Raw genomic sequence first — 14,985 nt, 5'->3', positions numbered from 1 at the left:
TGAATGCTGAGATCAAAGGCATGCACTCACAGACCTAGGTCAACTGTCCTACCTCTTAACACTTCACAATGGGGGTTCAGCTTCATCACATGAACCCCTTAAGGACACACTGACACCATAACATCTATTAACTGTATAATCCTGCCTAAGCCGTATCATGTCTCTGGGTTTCTCTACTTTCCACCTGCATAGCAAAGGAGTGAGGTGAGTCTCTTCAACTCTCAAGTAAGCAGGGTCCTAGTACTTCAGTCAACAAACTCACTGAGCACGCGTTGCATGACAGGCACTGTTTAAAAGTCTGGTGACATAGCAGTGACAAGAGTCCTTTCCTGAAGTCAACATTATATTTAAACAAAGGGCAGATACCAAATTATATAGTGTTGGGTAGTGTTAAGTTCTATTTAGAAAATAAGAAGGCAAGAACTGGAAATTGGCAGGGATGGCCAAGGACAGCCTCTTAATCACTGACACACACGTGAGCAGAGAAATGAGCAGATGGTGTGGGCCCAAAAGCATCCCAGGCAACAGCAGCGGCTAACGGAAGCTCTCAGGGAGCTGCTCTCCTGTACCCAAAGGAACAGGGAAGCCACTATGGCTGAGCACAGTGATCAAGGGGAGAAGAGGCCGTAGGGTAGACAGGTAGCCAAGCACAAACCATTTGGGAGCATGTAGATCTTCAGATTGTATTCTAGGTATGATGAAAAGCCATTTATTTGTTTGTCTGAACGTTGAAAAGTCTTGCTATGGTGTACAGGCTCTCCATGACTTTTGGACTTAAATGGTTCCACTTCTGCCTCTCACATAGCTAAGACTACAGATACATGCTACTGTATATATATTCTTTCAAAAGAATTTAAAAAAAAAAAAAAAGAAAAAAGGCTTGTTGGGTCTGGTTAGCCCAGCTGCTTGAGGCCTGAGACACAAGTTTAAGGCCTGTCTGGGTTACAGCGTAAGACCCTTTACAAAATGAAAACAAAACAAAAAACCAACCAACCAACCAACCAACCAAAAACACTAAAAGGGCTGGGAATGTAGCTCAAAGATGGAGCACTTGTCTAGCACATGGAAATTCCTGGATTCAACCCCATTGGGTTCAAATCCTGTCTGTGGGGGTGACTTTAGAGCAGGGGGACGGTCATTGAGGCACGGCAGTAGATGTGACCTGAGCAAGAACAGGGTGGTGGGTGTGTAGTCACCAGATTCAAGACATGTTTGGAAGACGGACCAGATAGGAGCAAGAAGGAAAAAAAGAAGAAATCAAGGACAAATTTGCTGGGTTCAACTATTTTAGGAACACAGTGATTACACACAGGAAATGTTTAACATTTAACTTATAAGGCAAGAATATCTTGTTATTTTACACACTAGCATAAAAATCAGAGATGTATGTATGGATTTGGAAATTGGCTGCTCATCTTCATAAAGAGGCAGGGCTGTAGAATGCTCGACTTCTTAAAACCAGGGCTTTCCCAATTTATAATGTGCTTTGTGCAATGTCTCCTCAGGTGACCCTTTCCCCAAGTACTGAATGCCAAGTACAGAAAACCAACAGGTGAGAGGGTTGCCATGCGACTGATGAAACTTCACACCTTCTGCCTCAGTACTTAATTCAGTTCTCTACTCCCACCCCCCCACTCAGTATTTCAATCAATTTTTCACTCAAATAAGTCAAAATTAAAAGTGAGATAATATTAAAGTACAGGCCACCTCTTAATGGCCCAGCTTAACACTTGTGTTCTAAAATCTCTCTTTAGAACCCTCAGCATATTTACAGTGTACACATTCATTCTTTTAAGAGTTTTTTAAAGAAAAGGGACACCCATGATGCATGCAGGGGCTTCAACTTCCCATTTTTCTTTCCTTCACCTGTACCATGAGACCACCTAGCCCCCTTCCTCTCCTCTAATGGCAGGGGTAGGCAGGCAGAGGGGTGAAGCAACTTGCCCTGTGGAAATTTCTGGAAAAAAGGCACTTGAAAGCAGTACATCACCTGGAAACACTGGCCGATCTGAGTGGAAAGCTGCCTACCAGAGCTGTTATCCAGGACGTGGATGAAAGACAATAAGACCACATAGATACCGTCTTGAGTTTATTCACATAGAGGGGTAAGAATTGGTACAAATCATAGACATTGTTTAAATACAAATAAATAGTTCTAGTTTCTAAAGAAACAACTCTAGATAATCCTAAGTATTCTCTAGATTCCTATTAAAAATAGAAGGCTATTGGCATCAAGTTCTACTCCACCACAACCCTTTGAACTTAAGGGTGAAACGGTGAATTCTATACTGAGAAGTAACCAGACAGATAGGAGCCAGTTTTCCCACTTCCCTGAACGAGCTCCCAAGGTGAAGGAGAGTTTCCTGCATTATAGATACACACAACTAATAAATTTGGGATAGATTCAGTACCTAAAGATAGCTAAAAAGACTGGCCTTGGGAAAAGTGGTAAGAATTCCTCTGAAGCAGTTCTGTGGATACTAAAACCTCAGAGGTCAAGTGTCTTAACCCCAGGGAGACTTGAGTTTCTACAATCCAAGTCATCATGGGTGGCACCTGTGGTGACAGTGATTTGCCCAGTGAAGAATGCTAATGAAACAGTGTGTCAGGCCTGGCTCCAAAATGATCAACACTGAGCTGAACAAACACTCCTCCAAGGCTGTCCGTTTATGCACGTCTCTACACTACCATATTCGGTATTTCCACAGACACGAAGGTATCTGCAGAGAAGCATGCTGACTGAGTAAGGCTCATTTTTAAGCCGTGCAGTCTTCCGGAACGACAGAACAATGTGGTTATGGTGTTACGGTCTTGGTGCCTGAGCACTGGCCATCACGACTCTGGGTGCTCACTGCACTGCCCTTCTCAGCTGCACAAGGCCACTCAGCTGCTTCCTACGTCCTAACAGGACTGTAAGAAAGTAATGTTTTAGAGTGACCAATACAGTGAACTTTTGCTTTACTACTTAGATTGATCATGATACACTTCTAATTGGAACAACCTCATGCTATAAAACAATCTCATGCAGTAAGTGTATTAAAATCCAGGTTGATAATAGCATTTGGCATTACAGAAAGCTAAGTCACTCAGCTTCAAAACCATGATTGCCACCAAATAAAAGCTGGATTTCCAAATAGAATATCTGTCGTGGTAAAAACTGCTAACTGTGATTCTACACTTTGTTGACATAAACAATTTTAAGATGTACACCACATTTTCCTAATAGAGATTTGGAAATAATAAGCATAATTCTTAAACAGATTGCTATAACATTCACTCAAAGTATCAGTTGGTTTTTGCCAAGAATTCTCTTTTTAGTCCAACTGAAGGATTTCCACAGTAAATTCTCAATCAGTTCTAAAAATGTCTGAAAATGTCTCATTTCCGACCCTTATTATTATTTTTTTATGTTGAAGAGATGTGTATACGTAAAAATGCTGAAAATTTTTGGTGGATGTTAATAAATTTAGCTTCCCGATTTAAATAAACTTCATATGCTTGTTTTTCTCTCTGACACACTGTGTTTCTGGAGTTACAAATCCAAACAAAGCAGCCAACCAGAACATCTCAGTGTTCAAATCACAGTTTGGACACATTCCTATTTATTCTGGATGATGCTCAGTTCCACACAGTTCAGGGAAGACACATCCATATGAATACCCAAAATGTCATGTGACCAGCCCTAACAAGAGATTGTGCTCTGTTGGTAGTACCATTCACATCTACAAAGTACAAAGGCGAAGGACTTCAGACATGGAGACCATTCATTTGCTTTCGTTGCTCTGGTAATTCCCAGCCATCATCTTCGAGACTTCCAGGCTGTTCTAGAGTAAGGAGTAGTCCTTTTTTTATCAGGCGGTTTAAAGTAGGAATAGACAGGTGCTGCCGGGTACTCTGCATCAGGATTCTCTGCCATCATTTTCAGCTTTGCTTCAATGGCCTTTATCTTTGCAGTGACACTGGAGAGAGCACAGCAGAGGGTCAGAGAGGACGAGGTACACTCAGAAAGTGTTTGCATCTTCCCTTTCTCATGCTGATGCTCATCAGAGAAGCAACATGACAGAAAACCATAAACATGAACCAAGAAACATACAGCCTAAAAGCAGTTATGTCTTTATATTATAATCCAGGCAGTTTCCTTAAATAATAAGTCCTCAGACATATTCTAGGCAGGGTCCTAGTGCCTGTCAAAAGTAGACAAAAGACTGGACTGACAATGGCGTTAAAAGGTAGGGCAAATTTCCCTTTTTCCCTCCCTCCCTCCCTCCCTTCTTCTTTGCAAATGATAAACAGCTAGTGAGAGTTGAGATTTGGATACAAACTGGCTCAAAAGCCCATGTTATTAACTGTTACATTATCATACCTTTTGGCCACTAAGTAATAGCAGAAAAAAAATTCTAGAAAAGTTATCAGTTTTTTTTCTTTTTTTTTAAAAAAAAAATTAATTTTATGTGGATATTTTGCCTGCAGATATGTCTGTGCCTGGTGCTCCTGGAGTTTAGAAGAGGGCACCAGATCCACCAGAACTAGAGTTACAGATGGCTGTGAGCCACCATGTGGGTGCTGAGAATTGAACCCAGATCCTCCGAAGAACAGCTTGTGTTCCTACTTCTGAGCCATCTCTACAGCTCTGAGTTTCTTTTTATTAACAAATAGGTTACCATGAGCCAGACACCCACTATCCTCTAGACTTTATTGCTTTTAGTCCTTATAATCACTCAGGAAGGGTTACCTTCAGGATTTTATGGGATAAATGGAAAGAAATGTGCCCAGGGTTCACAAGGCTAATAAACTGCAGGACTAGGATTCAACCTATTTCTTTGTAAAAAAGCCTTTGCTTTTTCCTCTCCATCAGAGAGGGAGCTGCGTAACTCTGCAGACACAGAAAGGATGAATTGAGGGGATGCTGCATAGCCGTGAGGTGCTTACTCCTGACTGGGATCACTGTAGCCCCTGGACCAGAATGCACAGCACTCAGGCAGTAATGTGCTGCCTCAGAGACTCCCTGGTTTTTATTTTTTGATACTGTCAATGGTCTACAGCTTCTAAGGAGTATCCACATGGTCCTCTAGACATCCACAAAGGACATACGGTGGTTGAATGTTCCCATACATTTTGTGGACAACAAATTATAAACTAAGTCAACCAGAAGGAAACAAATGTGGGATGAGGAGGAAGAGGATGCTTTCCCTTCATGCACGTGTTCAAACATCATGTGGATCCCACAAATACATGCAATCTTTTGAAATACTTGCAATCAGTAGAAGTAGCGCTACATTGCAATAAAATCCTGATGTACTACTAAGATGTATTTTGGTCTTTCTTCCACTGATGAGAGAGCCAGACCTCAATCTGTATGAGTCACAGGGAAACAACCTCATCTACTGAGTCACAGTTGTAAATAGAAAAGTAAAGGCTTAGATTCTCTGGATTAAAAAGTAGACGGAAAACACCAGGCTATCTGCTAAACAAGCTGCAAGTACTGAGGTGGAAATGTCAATGCCATGCTCACTGTAACACAGAGACCATAGAGCACAAGTTCAGAAATCAGCACCGGAGAGCTATGAAAAGCTCCATGGAGACTAATCTGTGATCGAGGAGCTCCAGATTTTATGGGGAGGATGGCACATGGATATGAGCTCTCAGTGACTCTGAAGAAACGTTCGTTTTCTAGGTAATTAATTTCAAGACCACCTCCTCCCCTTGCAGTTTAGTGAGATGCTTTTAAGTCTGTGTAGCTCAGTGCACATAATATACAAAGAGGATATGTGTCCTTCCTATCTGGTGTTTGGTCCATACAGGTACCACATATTTATAATCTTACTGAGTGCAAGCGTTGATTTCCAATCCATGGGTGTTCCTTCACATACCTTCTTCTGCTCTCCCGAAAAGGCTGTAATACATATCTTTACATTTATAACTTCGGGTAACTTTAAAGTAGTAAGTAAAAGACGGTCCATCAGGCTTGTGTTTTAATTCTGGTTCTGTTACTTACTACCAGCAAGGTTTCCGCTGTGATATTTCACTTTTCTAAGCTCCTGTTTTCCCATATTTGAAGTGTTTTTCATGGCATTAAAGGATATACTCTAAATAAAGTACTTAGCATAGTTCTTGTTTATAGAAAGCTCAATAGATCCTGACTATTGTTACTGTTATTGTTAAAAATTTTCCCTAAGCTACAATGCAAAGAAAGAAAAAACAAAAACAGCAAAACCCCCAAATGCCACATGCACACAAAACTGCTTCTGCTCAACCTCCCATTTAACTTCTTTTTCTCTATTCAACTTTTAGTGCTCCTGTTTTGAATTAACTCCAAAGAAGCAACTGACATCCTTACAAACTGGAACAAAACTATTATAGTTGCTGCAAGAGTACATAGAATGAAACGTCTGAAAAATAAGGGAATCCATAGCTAGGGAGGAATTAGCATATGATGAAAACGCCAGGGACTGAGGTCTCCTAAGAACGCTTGTTTCTAGAGTAAAGGCTGTGTGTGATTTATCTCTGTATCTTCAGCGCTAGCTCAAGGCATAGTGCATGACAGTTAAGCCTGTTCTTTTTTTGAGTGAATGACTACTGTAAATGGTGGTACACGATCACGGTGGGGGAATGTGGAAAAGAAGGAAATACATATTGAACATATCGCAGTGATTCTATTCTAGACTGAGAGCCTGGAGAGCCACTATGCTGTAAATGAAGGCATGGAAGGAAGAAATGGTTTAACTGCTGAGTGACAGACAGACCTACAAATGCCACCTTACCTGAGGTTAGACTGAGCAGGTTCAGTGCTTGATGATGGCTCAAGGCTGATGGGCAGGATCTTATCATTCTTGTTATGATCATACCTCTGAAAGTGAGAAAAAGCATAAATTATTTCACCTGGGCAGAAACCAGCACATGACTGCAGCACATGGGTTAAAATGTGCTAATCCTACCCAGTTCATCAGCATATTTCCAGATAATCTTAGGCCTGTTTTTTTTTTCTCCTTAATTTATTTATTTCTATGCACATGGCTATTTTGCCTGCATGTATGTCTGTGTGAAGGTGTTGGATCCTGGAATTACAGACAGTTGTGAGCAGCCATGTGGGTGCTGGGAATTGAACCCAGGTCCTCTAGAAGAGCAACCAGTGCTCTTAACTGCTGCGTCATCTCTCTAGCCTCCTTCGGTCTGTTTTACATTTAATATAATGCAAAAATCCATACAGTTTTGTCTAGCCTGGTCTACAAAGCACATCCAGGACAGCCAAGGCTACAAAGAGAAACCCTGTTTTGAAAAACAACAACAACAAAAAAAAAAAAAAAAAAAACAGGAGAAAGAAAGAAAGAAAGAAAAAAGAAAGAAAGAAAGAAAGAAAGAAAGAAAGAAAGAAAGATAAGGAACAGTCAAGAAAAGCTTCTATCTAGTTGTTAGTCCTCTTTACTGGGGAGAGGAAGAATTTCCCAGCTAAGAATTTCACTGTTCAAATTCACAGATGGTACAAATGCACAGCAGGGCTGCCCTCTTATATTCTTAAACTGCCATATAATGCCTCTTACAATATTTGTTTTATTCAAAACACTTTTAAAATTCTGGTAGGTTCTCCGAAGTACCGAGCATGATACTCAACTCTTAACAGGCCTGAGTGGAGAAGAGCAGCAGTAACAACGTTCAGCGGCAGTAATAGAAACATACATAGGAAAGGAGTGTAATTTGTGTCAGATAATTGCACACTTGTTGTGAAAAGTAAGTGCAGTATTAAGGAGCAATCAGGAGCCTCTGGTCAAAAGGAACCACGAGGTAGATGTTTTATAGGAAAGACAGGATGAAAGGGAATTCCTCAAGCTTGCCTCTTCAGTGAGATGCAGCACGAGAAAACACCAGCCAGTCTGGCAAATGAGACTTAGCATTATTCTCAGTAAAAGCAATTGGCAGGTCTGTGTCTTAGACATCATGACCTGGGAAGCTCACAGGCCTCACAGCTTCTACGACCTGCTTTTCAGCAGGAATACTCCAACCGAATGTTAGTTCACTCTGAGTCCCTTGGGGAAATGAGCAGCATGCGTCTGATAAAAACCTGGGTTCATCTAGCTGACAGCAGAAGCCCTGACAGCTGCAGATCTGTCTGCAGGAAGGTTTGCACAGATCCACTGCAGAAGGGGTGTCTCTTGGGACTGCTGGTCCACACATCTACCACCTCTGTGCCAGCTGAAACATCTTTTGTTTTTTGTTTTTTCAAGACAGAGTTTCTCTGTGAAGTCGAGGCTATCTTGAAACTTGCTCTGTAAATCAGACCTTCCTTGAATTCACAGAAATCCACCTCCCTCTGCTTCCCAGATGCTGTGCCACCACTACCTGGCTTTTCCTCAAGAGACCAACTATAAGATGGATGAGGCAGTATGCCATTTCTCAGGACCTGGAGACATACAGGCTCCGCTAAGTCCCACAAACACATAGTCTCTCTCCTGACCCCTGCAGGAGGGAGACTGCTGTGCTGTAAGCACAGAGAAACTACCCATTTCTCAAGCATTTGGAACAATAAACTCAAACTCTCCTTAGACACAAGAGGCTAGGGAGAGTCTGTTAGTATCCACAGCTAGTTTTAAGAAAATAAATACATTTTCCCTCCCAAGAACTTCCATAAAAACAAACAAAGAAACAAACAACACAGGTTTGAGTATACACACAAGCCACATGTTAAAAACAATCATAGCAGGCTCTACGAACATGTTCAGAGAAACAGTGAAGAATTCACTCCCTCCTGAGAAGCTTTTCAAAAGAAGTCTGGGAAGACACACTATAAATAGCAGCATAGAGGAGCAAAGCATGGCTGCTGCAGGTGATGAGGCTGGATGCAAATGGAAGGTGGGAGCTCTTCTTCAGAGACTCAGAATGAGTTACTTTGCTGTCTCTCTTAGACTTACCTTGACTTGAGCATGGGCCCAGCGTACAACCAGTTTCTTAGACAGTGCCAGCTTGCCATTGAGACATTGGATGGCTTGTTCTGCTTCCTGTCCAAGAGAGGGACAAGAGTTAGACAGAAATTCAAATACTTATTAGTTACCTGTATTCTCATCAGGCCTGTTAAGTTTTGGTGGCCTACTTTCCCACCAAATTGCTTTTGGTAACTAGGCAATGACTTATAATACCCAATGGCCAAACAACAACATCTTAAGTTTTAAAAATGGAACAAAATTTCAGACCTTCTGTCGTTTGTTGGTAGCACAGTGTTTGTCAGTTGTAAAATAAGCTCACTACTGCTTGTTCCCCATGGGTGGCGTGAATATTCAGAGGGCATGAAAAGCAGGTGCTAGTGGCAGCACTGCCCTCTCAGGTACTATCTTTCTACACACAGGCTTTGGCAGGTGTGCAGAAAACATCAAACACCTGTGCTCCCCTTAGGGGCTCTGGAGCCATATCCAGGGCTACGACTTCACGGATATGGATGTGAAAGAAATCAGGCTGGAAAAAGCAGAGGCTAATCCCAGAACCCAGGCAAGGAATCTGTGGGAGTCAATCTTCCTACATGGTTTCCAGAGCACATGCTCTCTTGACCCTTTCCTGATCAGATCTAGCAGCAACAAGATTAAAAAAGAATTCCTAAAGCTAGATAAAAAGTCACTCTCAGCAAACCTGGCTATACTCTGCCCTCTAGACAAACCTCTGCCCCACGGGTATCCATGGGGTATCCACGGGGCATCCAGCCAAGCATGATGCCCATGTAGTAGGGATGAAGAGGCCTGTAACAAGACTAACAACAGGGAGTGCTGAGGCTGGAGAGTAACGTGTAAGCACAGCACTCTGGAGTCAGCAGTGAGTCTCTGGCACTCAGCAGCAGACTACTCTAAACGTTTACTAACAGCCACAGCGTATCAGCCATTGGCTATTCACCAGCCGTAAGAATGCACCAGGCCAACGCAGCAGAGTGCTAGACAGGAGACATGCTTTTGTTTCATTTGGTGGCTTAGCATGTCCACTGTGTTCTCTTAGCTCTATAGAATCAGAAGCAGTAGAGGCTTATAAGGGATAAGTATTCTAAAAGAACAAAATTTTCATCTCTGCACAGTTTCAACGTTCACAAATTTAATACTAAATGCCAACTGTGTTGTAATACATATACTTATGTATTCTCATAGCCTCCTGACTTTGTAAGAGAGAACCTTTTCCTTTTCCTCATTTTTAGATAAAACCGAGGCCAAAAAGAGACTTGCTCAAAGGTAACAAATAAAATATACAGGAATATAAAGTTTGTTTTGTGACTACTAGTCCAGCGTTTTAATTTTATTTTAATTTCATGTGCATTGGTGTTTTCCCTGTTATCTATGTTTGTGTGAAGGTGTTATATCCTCTGAAACTAGAGTTACAGACAGGTGTGAGCTGCCATGTGGGTGCTGGAAATTGAACCCGGGTCCTCTGGAAGAACAGCCAGTGCTCTGACCCGCTGAGCCATCTCTCCAGCCCTAGTCCAGGATTTCAAAATGAATATGCATCCTAACATGGCTTCCAATTTTAGTTGTCTGCAAGAATCCTCATCACTCTATCAAGGAAAAACATTTAAAAATGGTTATCATATGAACATCCTTTAATTGCTTCAAAAAAGTAGACAAATTAAAATAACAACACGTCATTTGTTGCCTATGACATCTGCAAAAACTAGAGGAAATAAAAAGCTCTCAGCACTGGTGAGGATAAATGATGCTATCATGCAATCTTAGAATTCTCTGCTATATCATTTCTGGTAGGTATTCTGGCAACTGTATCCCCCCCCCCTTACTATGTAGTCCAGTCTGCCCTCCAACTCTCAGTCTTCTTGCCTCAGTCTTGCAAGTACTAGAATTACAAACATGTACAACCATGCACAGCTGTGGCAACTACATTAAGAAAAATGATGCCTTTGCCTTTCCTGTTTTGTTTTTCGAGACAGGGTTTCTCTGTATACTTCTGGCCATCCTGAAACTCATTCTGTAGACCAGGCTGACCTCAAAATTAGAGATCCACCTGCCTCTGCCTCCCAAGTGCTGGGATTAAAGGTGTGTATCACCACGCCTGGCTAAAAGTGATGCCTTTTGGTGATGCCATTTATTCCATTTCCTTAAATGTGGTGAATGCATGTAGTTATGGCCAAGATAAAAACTATAATGCTTATACAGCCAGTCACTGGTGGTGACTCAAGTAACTAAGAACTGGGGATTGGGTAACATAAATCCATATAATATTATACAGTCACCAGAAATGTGATTTTTTTTTTTCCTTTTTGAGACAGAGCCTCACTTACGTAGCCTTGGCTAAACTGTAACTTACTGTTTAAGACCAGGCTGGCCTCAAATTTAGAGTTCCCCACCTGAATCTGCATTGTGAGTGCGGGATTACAGAAGTGCAGTCATTCACAGCCAGCACCTGTGATGATTACTTTTTAAATGTACCCTAAGTCACATGTGAAATGTATACATTTCAGATACAGATCACTGAAGATTATTGAGCAAGTGGTATTTATTAGCTCAGTGGTATTTATTAGCTAGCATGTATATGACCATGGGTTCAGGGAGGCATAATGGAGTACAGCTTTAATCCCAGCACTGAGGAGGCAAAGGCAGGCACTTTGTGAGTTCCATACAGCCAGGGCTTACATAGTGAGGTTGTCTCCAAATTAAAAAAAATAATAATAAAATAAAAATGAATAGATAGATTAGCTCTGGATATAATCCCAACATCACAAAAAATAAATAAAATTTGTATGCATCTTTTGAGACACTTAAAAACATATATTATATATATACATATATATGTGCATATAAATTATGTATGCATATGTGTAATACAAGTGGTGTGTGTGGCCCCATGCATGTGCACATGTCGTGGTCAGGCCAATGCTGAGTACATTCCTCCACTGTTCATCGCCTTTTTTTCTGGGCAGGGTCTCACTGAACCTGTAATTCATGGACTGGTTACACTGGCTGGCCAGTTAGCTCAGGGGATTTGCCTGTTCCACCCTCTGCCCTTCCCCGAAGCACTGGGACTGTGCATGTGTGCCACCATGCCTGGCTTTTATGTGGGTACTGGGATTGGAGCTAGGGTCCTCCCGATTAGCCTTTGGGCACTTTACTGACTAAACCATCTCCCTATCCCCAGAAGGGTACATGTTTAAAAAAAATAAAAATGAAATGACAGTTTGTGAGTGGCTCCATCAGAAACATGGCTTCTAAAGAAGCAACGAAAAGAAGAGGAGATTTTGTTGGCCAGCCACTGAAGCAGCAAACAAGTTAGGAAGGGCAGTGTCCACAGGCCCAGTGTGTGCATTCCGAATAATGTGGTCAGTAAAACCCAGTCCCCTTAGACTTGGAGCTCAGGGAGAGGATGTTGTGCAAGCTTGACTACTAAACCCCCTGGTGAAGGAACACATCCTTTAGCTCAGTGTGGGGCACACAGAATAACATGACCTGCCACGAGGTCTGCTGCTCAAGAGGTGTAGAAATGATTATGACAGAGTGCAGACTATGAGAGGGAAAGGGAGCTCAATTACCTGCTTGGTTTCAAAGTTAACGAAACAGTACCCTCGGGGCTGGCCTTCCAGAGCACCTGACTTATGGAAGAGAAAGTCAAACTGTTTCACCTTGCCAAATTTCTGAAGGAGCTTGAGGAGGTGGTATCTGTGGAGACAGAAGAGCCCATGAGTTCATTCAGGAAGGCTGTTGGTCACTCAGCCTCAAATGAGAGATCAAAAAAGGAGAGAATTCACCTCAGGCAAAAAAGTTCTCTGGAAACTGCTGTGTTAGTTTATTTGGAAACAGAGCTGTTTGCCTCTTCTTAGAATGGGAACTAGAATCGTCACGCCTGTGCATCTGTCCAACACAAAATACCAAACAAAACCGCACCTAACAAACAGCTGTCTGGCCCACAAGCACTGTTTGTTTTTCTTTTGGAGAAAAGCTCAAAAATAGTGTCGATTTATTTATTTTTTAATTTCTTGGCAATGAAATAGCATTTGTGAATATCTGCAACTTCATCAGAAACACCCTCCCAAATCTACCCTTTATCAAAAATAAACAAAGCTGCAAAACCATCCCTATCCACATAAACAAAAGCCAGTCCTAAAACACCTCTCTATCAGATTTTGTAGCTAACCATTAAACACAAATTGTACCTGAGATTGACTCTGCTAAAACTCAAACCACAGCTAATGGCATTTCTACAAGGCTTCAGACATGACTGAAAATTAGGACAGTATGGAAGCCAACCATGATGAGGCTGTTCTTACCATGTAGGGGACACTGGCCAGCTCTGTGAATCAGCCAACCTCAGTTTCAGCAATAGAGTATATACTCTAGGGTATGGTCAAATAAAAGAGTCAAGGAAGGAATTTATTCCCAGCAGAGGCTCACCCAAAATATTGCTTACCATCCTGCTTCTCCCTTTCTTACATTCCCTGCTCCTAACACTCACTTGGTTCCTAAGACCTTCGAGTCTTTGACAGATGTAGCAGGTTGCTGTGGTTGCTCTGCACTCTGACTTCCTGTCATCCAACGTAAGGGTAAGACAAGCCAACAGCTCTCCCATTTCCTTTTCCTCTGGCTTCCTCCTGGCATCCTCTCAGCTATTCAAATGGAGTCAAGGCTTTCTCTAAACAATGCTGTCCCCTTGATACTAAAAAGGTATCAGTCCACATGCTAAAAGTGTTACTACTTGGAATTGTACCCCTCAGGGACTCAGCAAAGTCCTCACAGGCACAGTCATATTCACATTGTTTTGTAGGAGAAAATCACCGAGCTTTTACTCTTGAGCAAGGTCTCCTTTAGGAAGCAGAGCTAGAAAACACATCACACGTTGCATTAAATCTGACACAAATGTGTATCAATAAGCAAGTCCCTTATAGTAATCAGGTATCTGATGCCATTGTAGAAAGATTCAATACAGGTCTAGAACTGGGATAGGACGAAAGGCTACCAAGCCCCACTGTGGATAGTAATGTGGTCCTTGGACTAGTTTTGAAAAGGAAAACCACCACAGCGGTGTACTTAATTACTATCTCTCATCAGGAGACCTCAGTTACCCAGTGAGGATGCAGGGCTCTTTGGGGTGGAGGGAGACCCCGCTAGTACAAAGCTGTTGTTGATTTTTGTACAGGTTTATAGCAAGGCTGAGTCTCCCCCACAGGCTTTAATTCATAGCCACACCTGCTCTTACTAAACCCATCCAAACCTTCACATCATGTCGATGCCACAGAACGGTGGGTCAAACCCATTTAAAACAAAACAAAACTTAAGGCTACTACGGCACAGCTATCTTTTCATTAGCTGAGTTCTGCTAAATAGCAGGAAGGTAATACGATTGGCATTTCCTAGGAAATGAATTTTAATTTACTCAGGAAAAAAATGCCAACAGATTATTCATTGTAAAGCTAACAAACACACGCTGCCTGAGGAGTGTGACCTTAAGATTCCAGGAACATCTGCTTAGGTCTGTGTCTTTCAACTTCGCTAGGATTTCTTTTCTTGTTTGATAATTTCTTGAAATTATCGGAACACTGAAACAAAAGGAATGAAATGTTTACTACTTCGCTTCCTGGAGATGGGGACTGCAGGCTCTGATAGTGAAAAAAGCCTGAAGCCTCTTGCTTTCACATCTGCAAGTACTTTCATCTGCTGCTGGAGTATGGGAGCTCAGTCCTCATCAGCGGGCTCGCTTCCCTTAATGAAATGTGCACCCTGCTGCCTTTGGGAGAGAGAATTAGTATACTCGTCCCACACACACTTCTGTAACCCAATCAGTGCTTTCTTCTCCTAATGAGTCATCAAAATAGCCTTCCTGCCGGGTGGCATAGAAGCAATCACCTGTACAAAAGCTAAAACCAATACCTACTATGTGCCAAGGACCAATTAGGCATCAGGCCCTCTAGATGAAAAAAAAAAAAACCAAAAAACAAAAAACTGTCTTCTAGACCCTCAATGCTGTTTAGAGAAGACACACACACACACACACACACACACACACACACACACACACACACAC

The 14,985-nt window shown here is 42.0% G+C and overlaps 1 protein-coding gene across 1 annotated transcript in view; it reads right to left on the bottom strand.

Moving 5' to 3' along the window:
- Positions 1 to 2,076: 2,076 nt before the first annotated feature.
- Positions 2,077 to 14,985, bottom strand: part of Rbm18 (RNA binding motif protein 18) — a 20,766-nt gene continuing 7,857 nt past the window's right edge. The window contains exons 3-6 of the mRNA XM_055600129.1: positions 12,500 to 12,626; positions 8,904 to 8,990; positions 6,762 to 6,847; positions 2,077 to 3,959 (exon numbers count right to left, since the gene is read on the bottom strand). Coding sequence (XP_055456104.1) covers positions 3,800 to 3,959; positions 6,762 to 6,847; positions 8,904 to 8,990; positions 12,500 to 12,626 — 460 coding nt within the window. The 3' untranslated portion in view covers positions 2,077 to 3,799. The remainder of the gene's footprint in view (positions 3,960 to 6,761; positions 6,848 to 8,903; positions 8,991 to 12,499; positions 12,627 to 14,985) is intronic.

This window comes from Psammomys obesus, unplaced genomic scaffold, assembly GCF_907164565.1.
Source record: "Psammomys obesus unplaced genomic scaffold, mPsaObe1.curated_primary_1811, whole genome shotgun sequence".
Lineage (NCBI taxonomy): Eukaryota > Metazoa > Chordata > Mammalia > Rodentia > Muridae > Psammomys > Psammomys obesus.
Note: the sequence above shows the minus strand (reverse complement) of the source record. Positions and strands in the feature narration are given on the sequence as shown.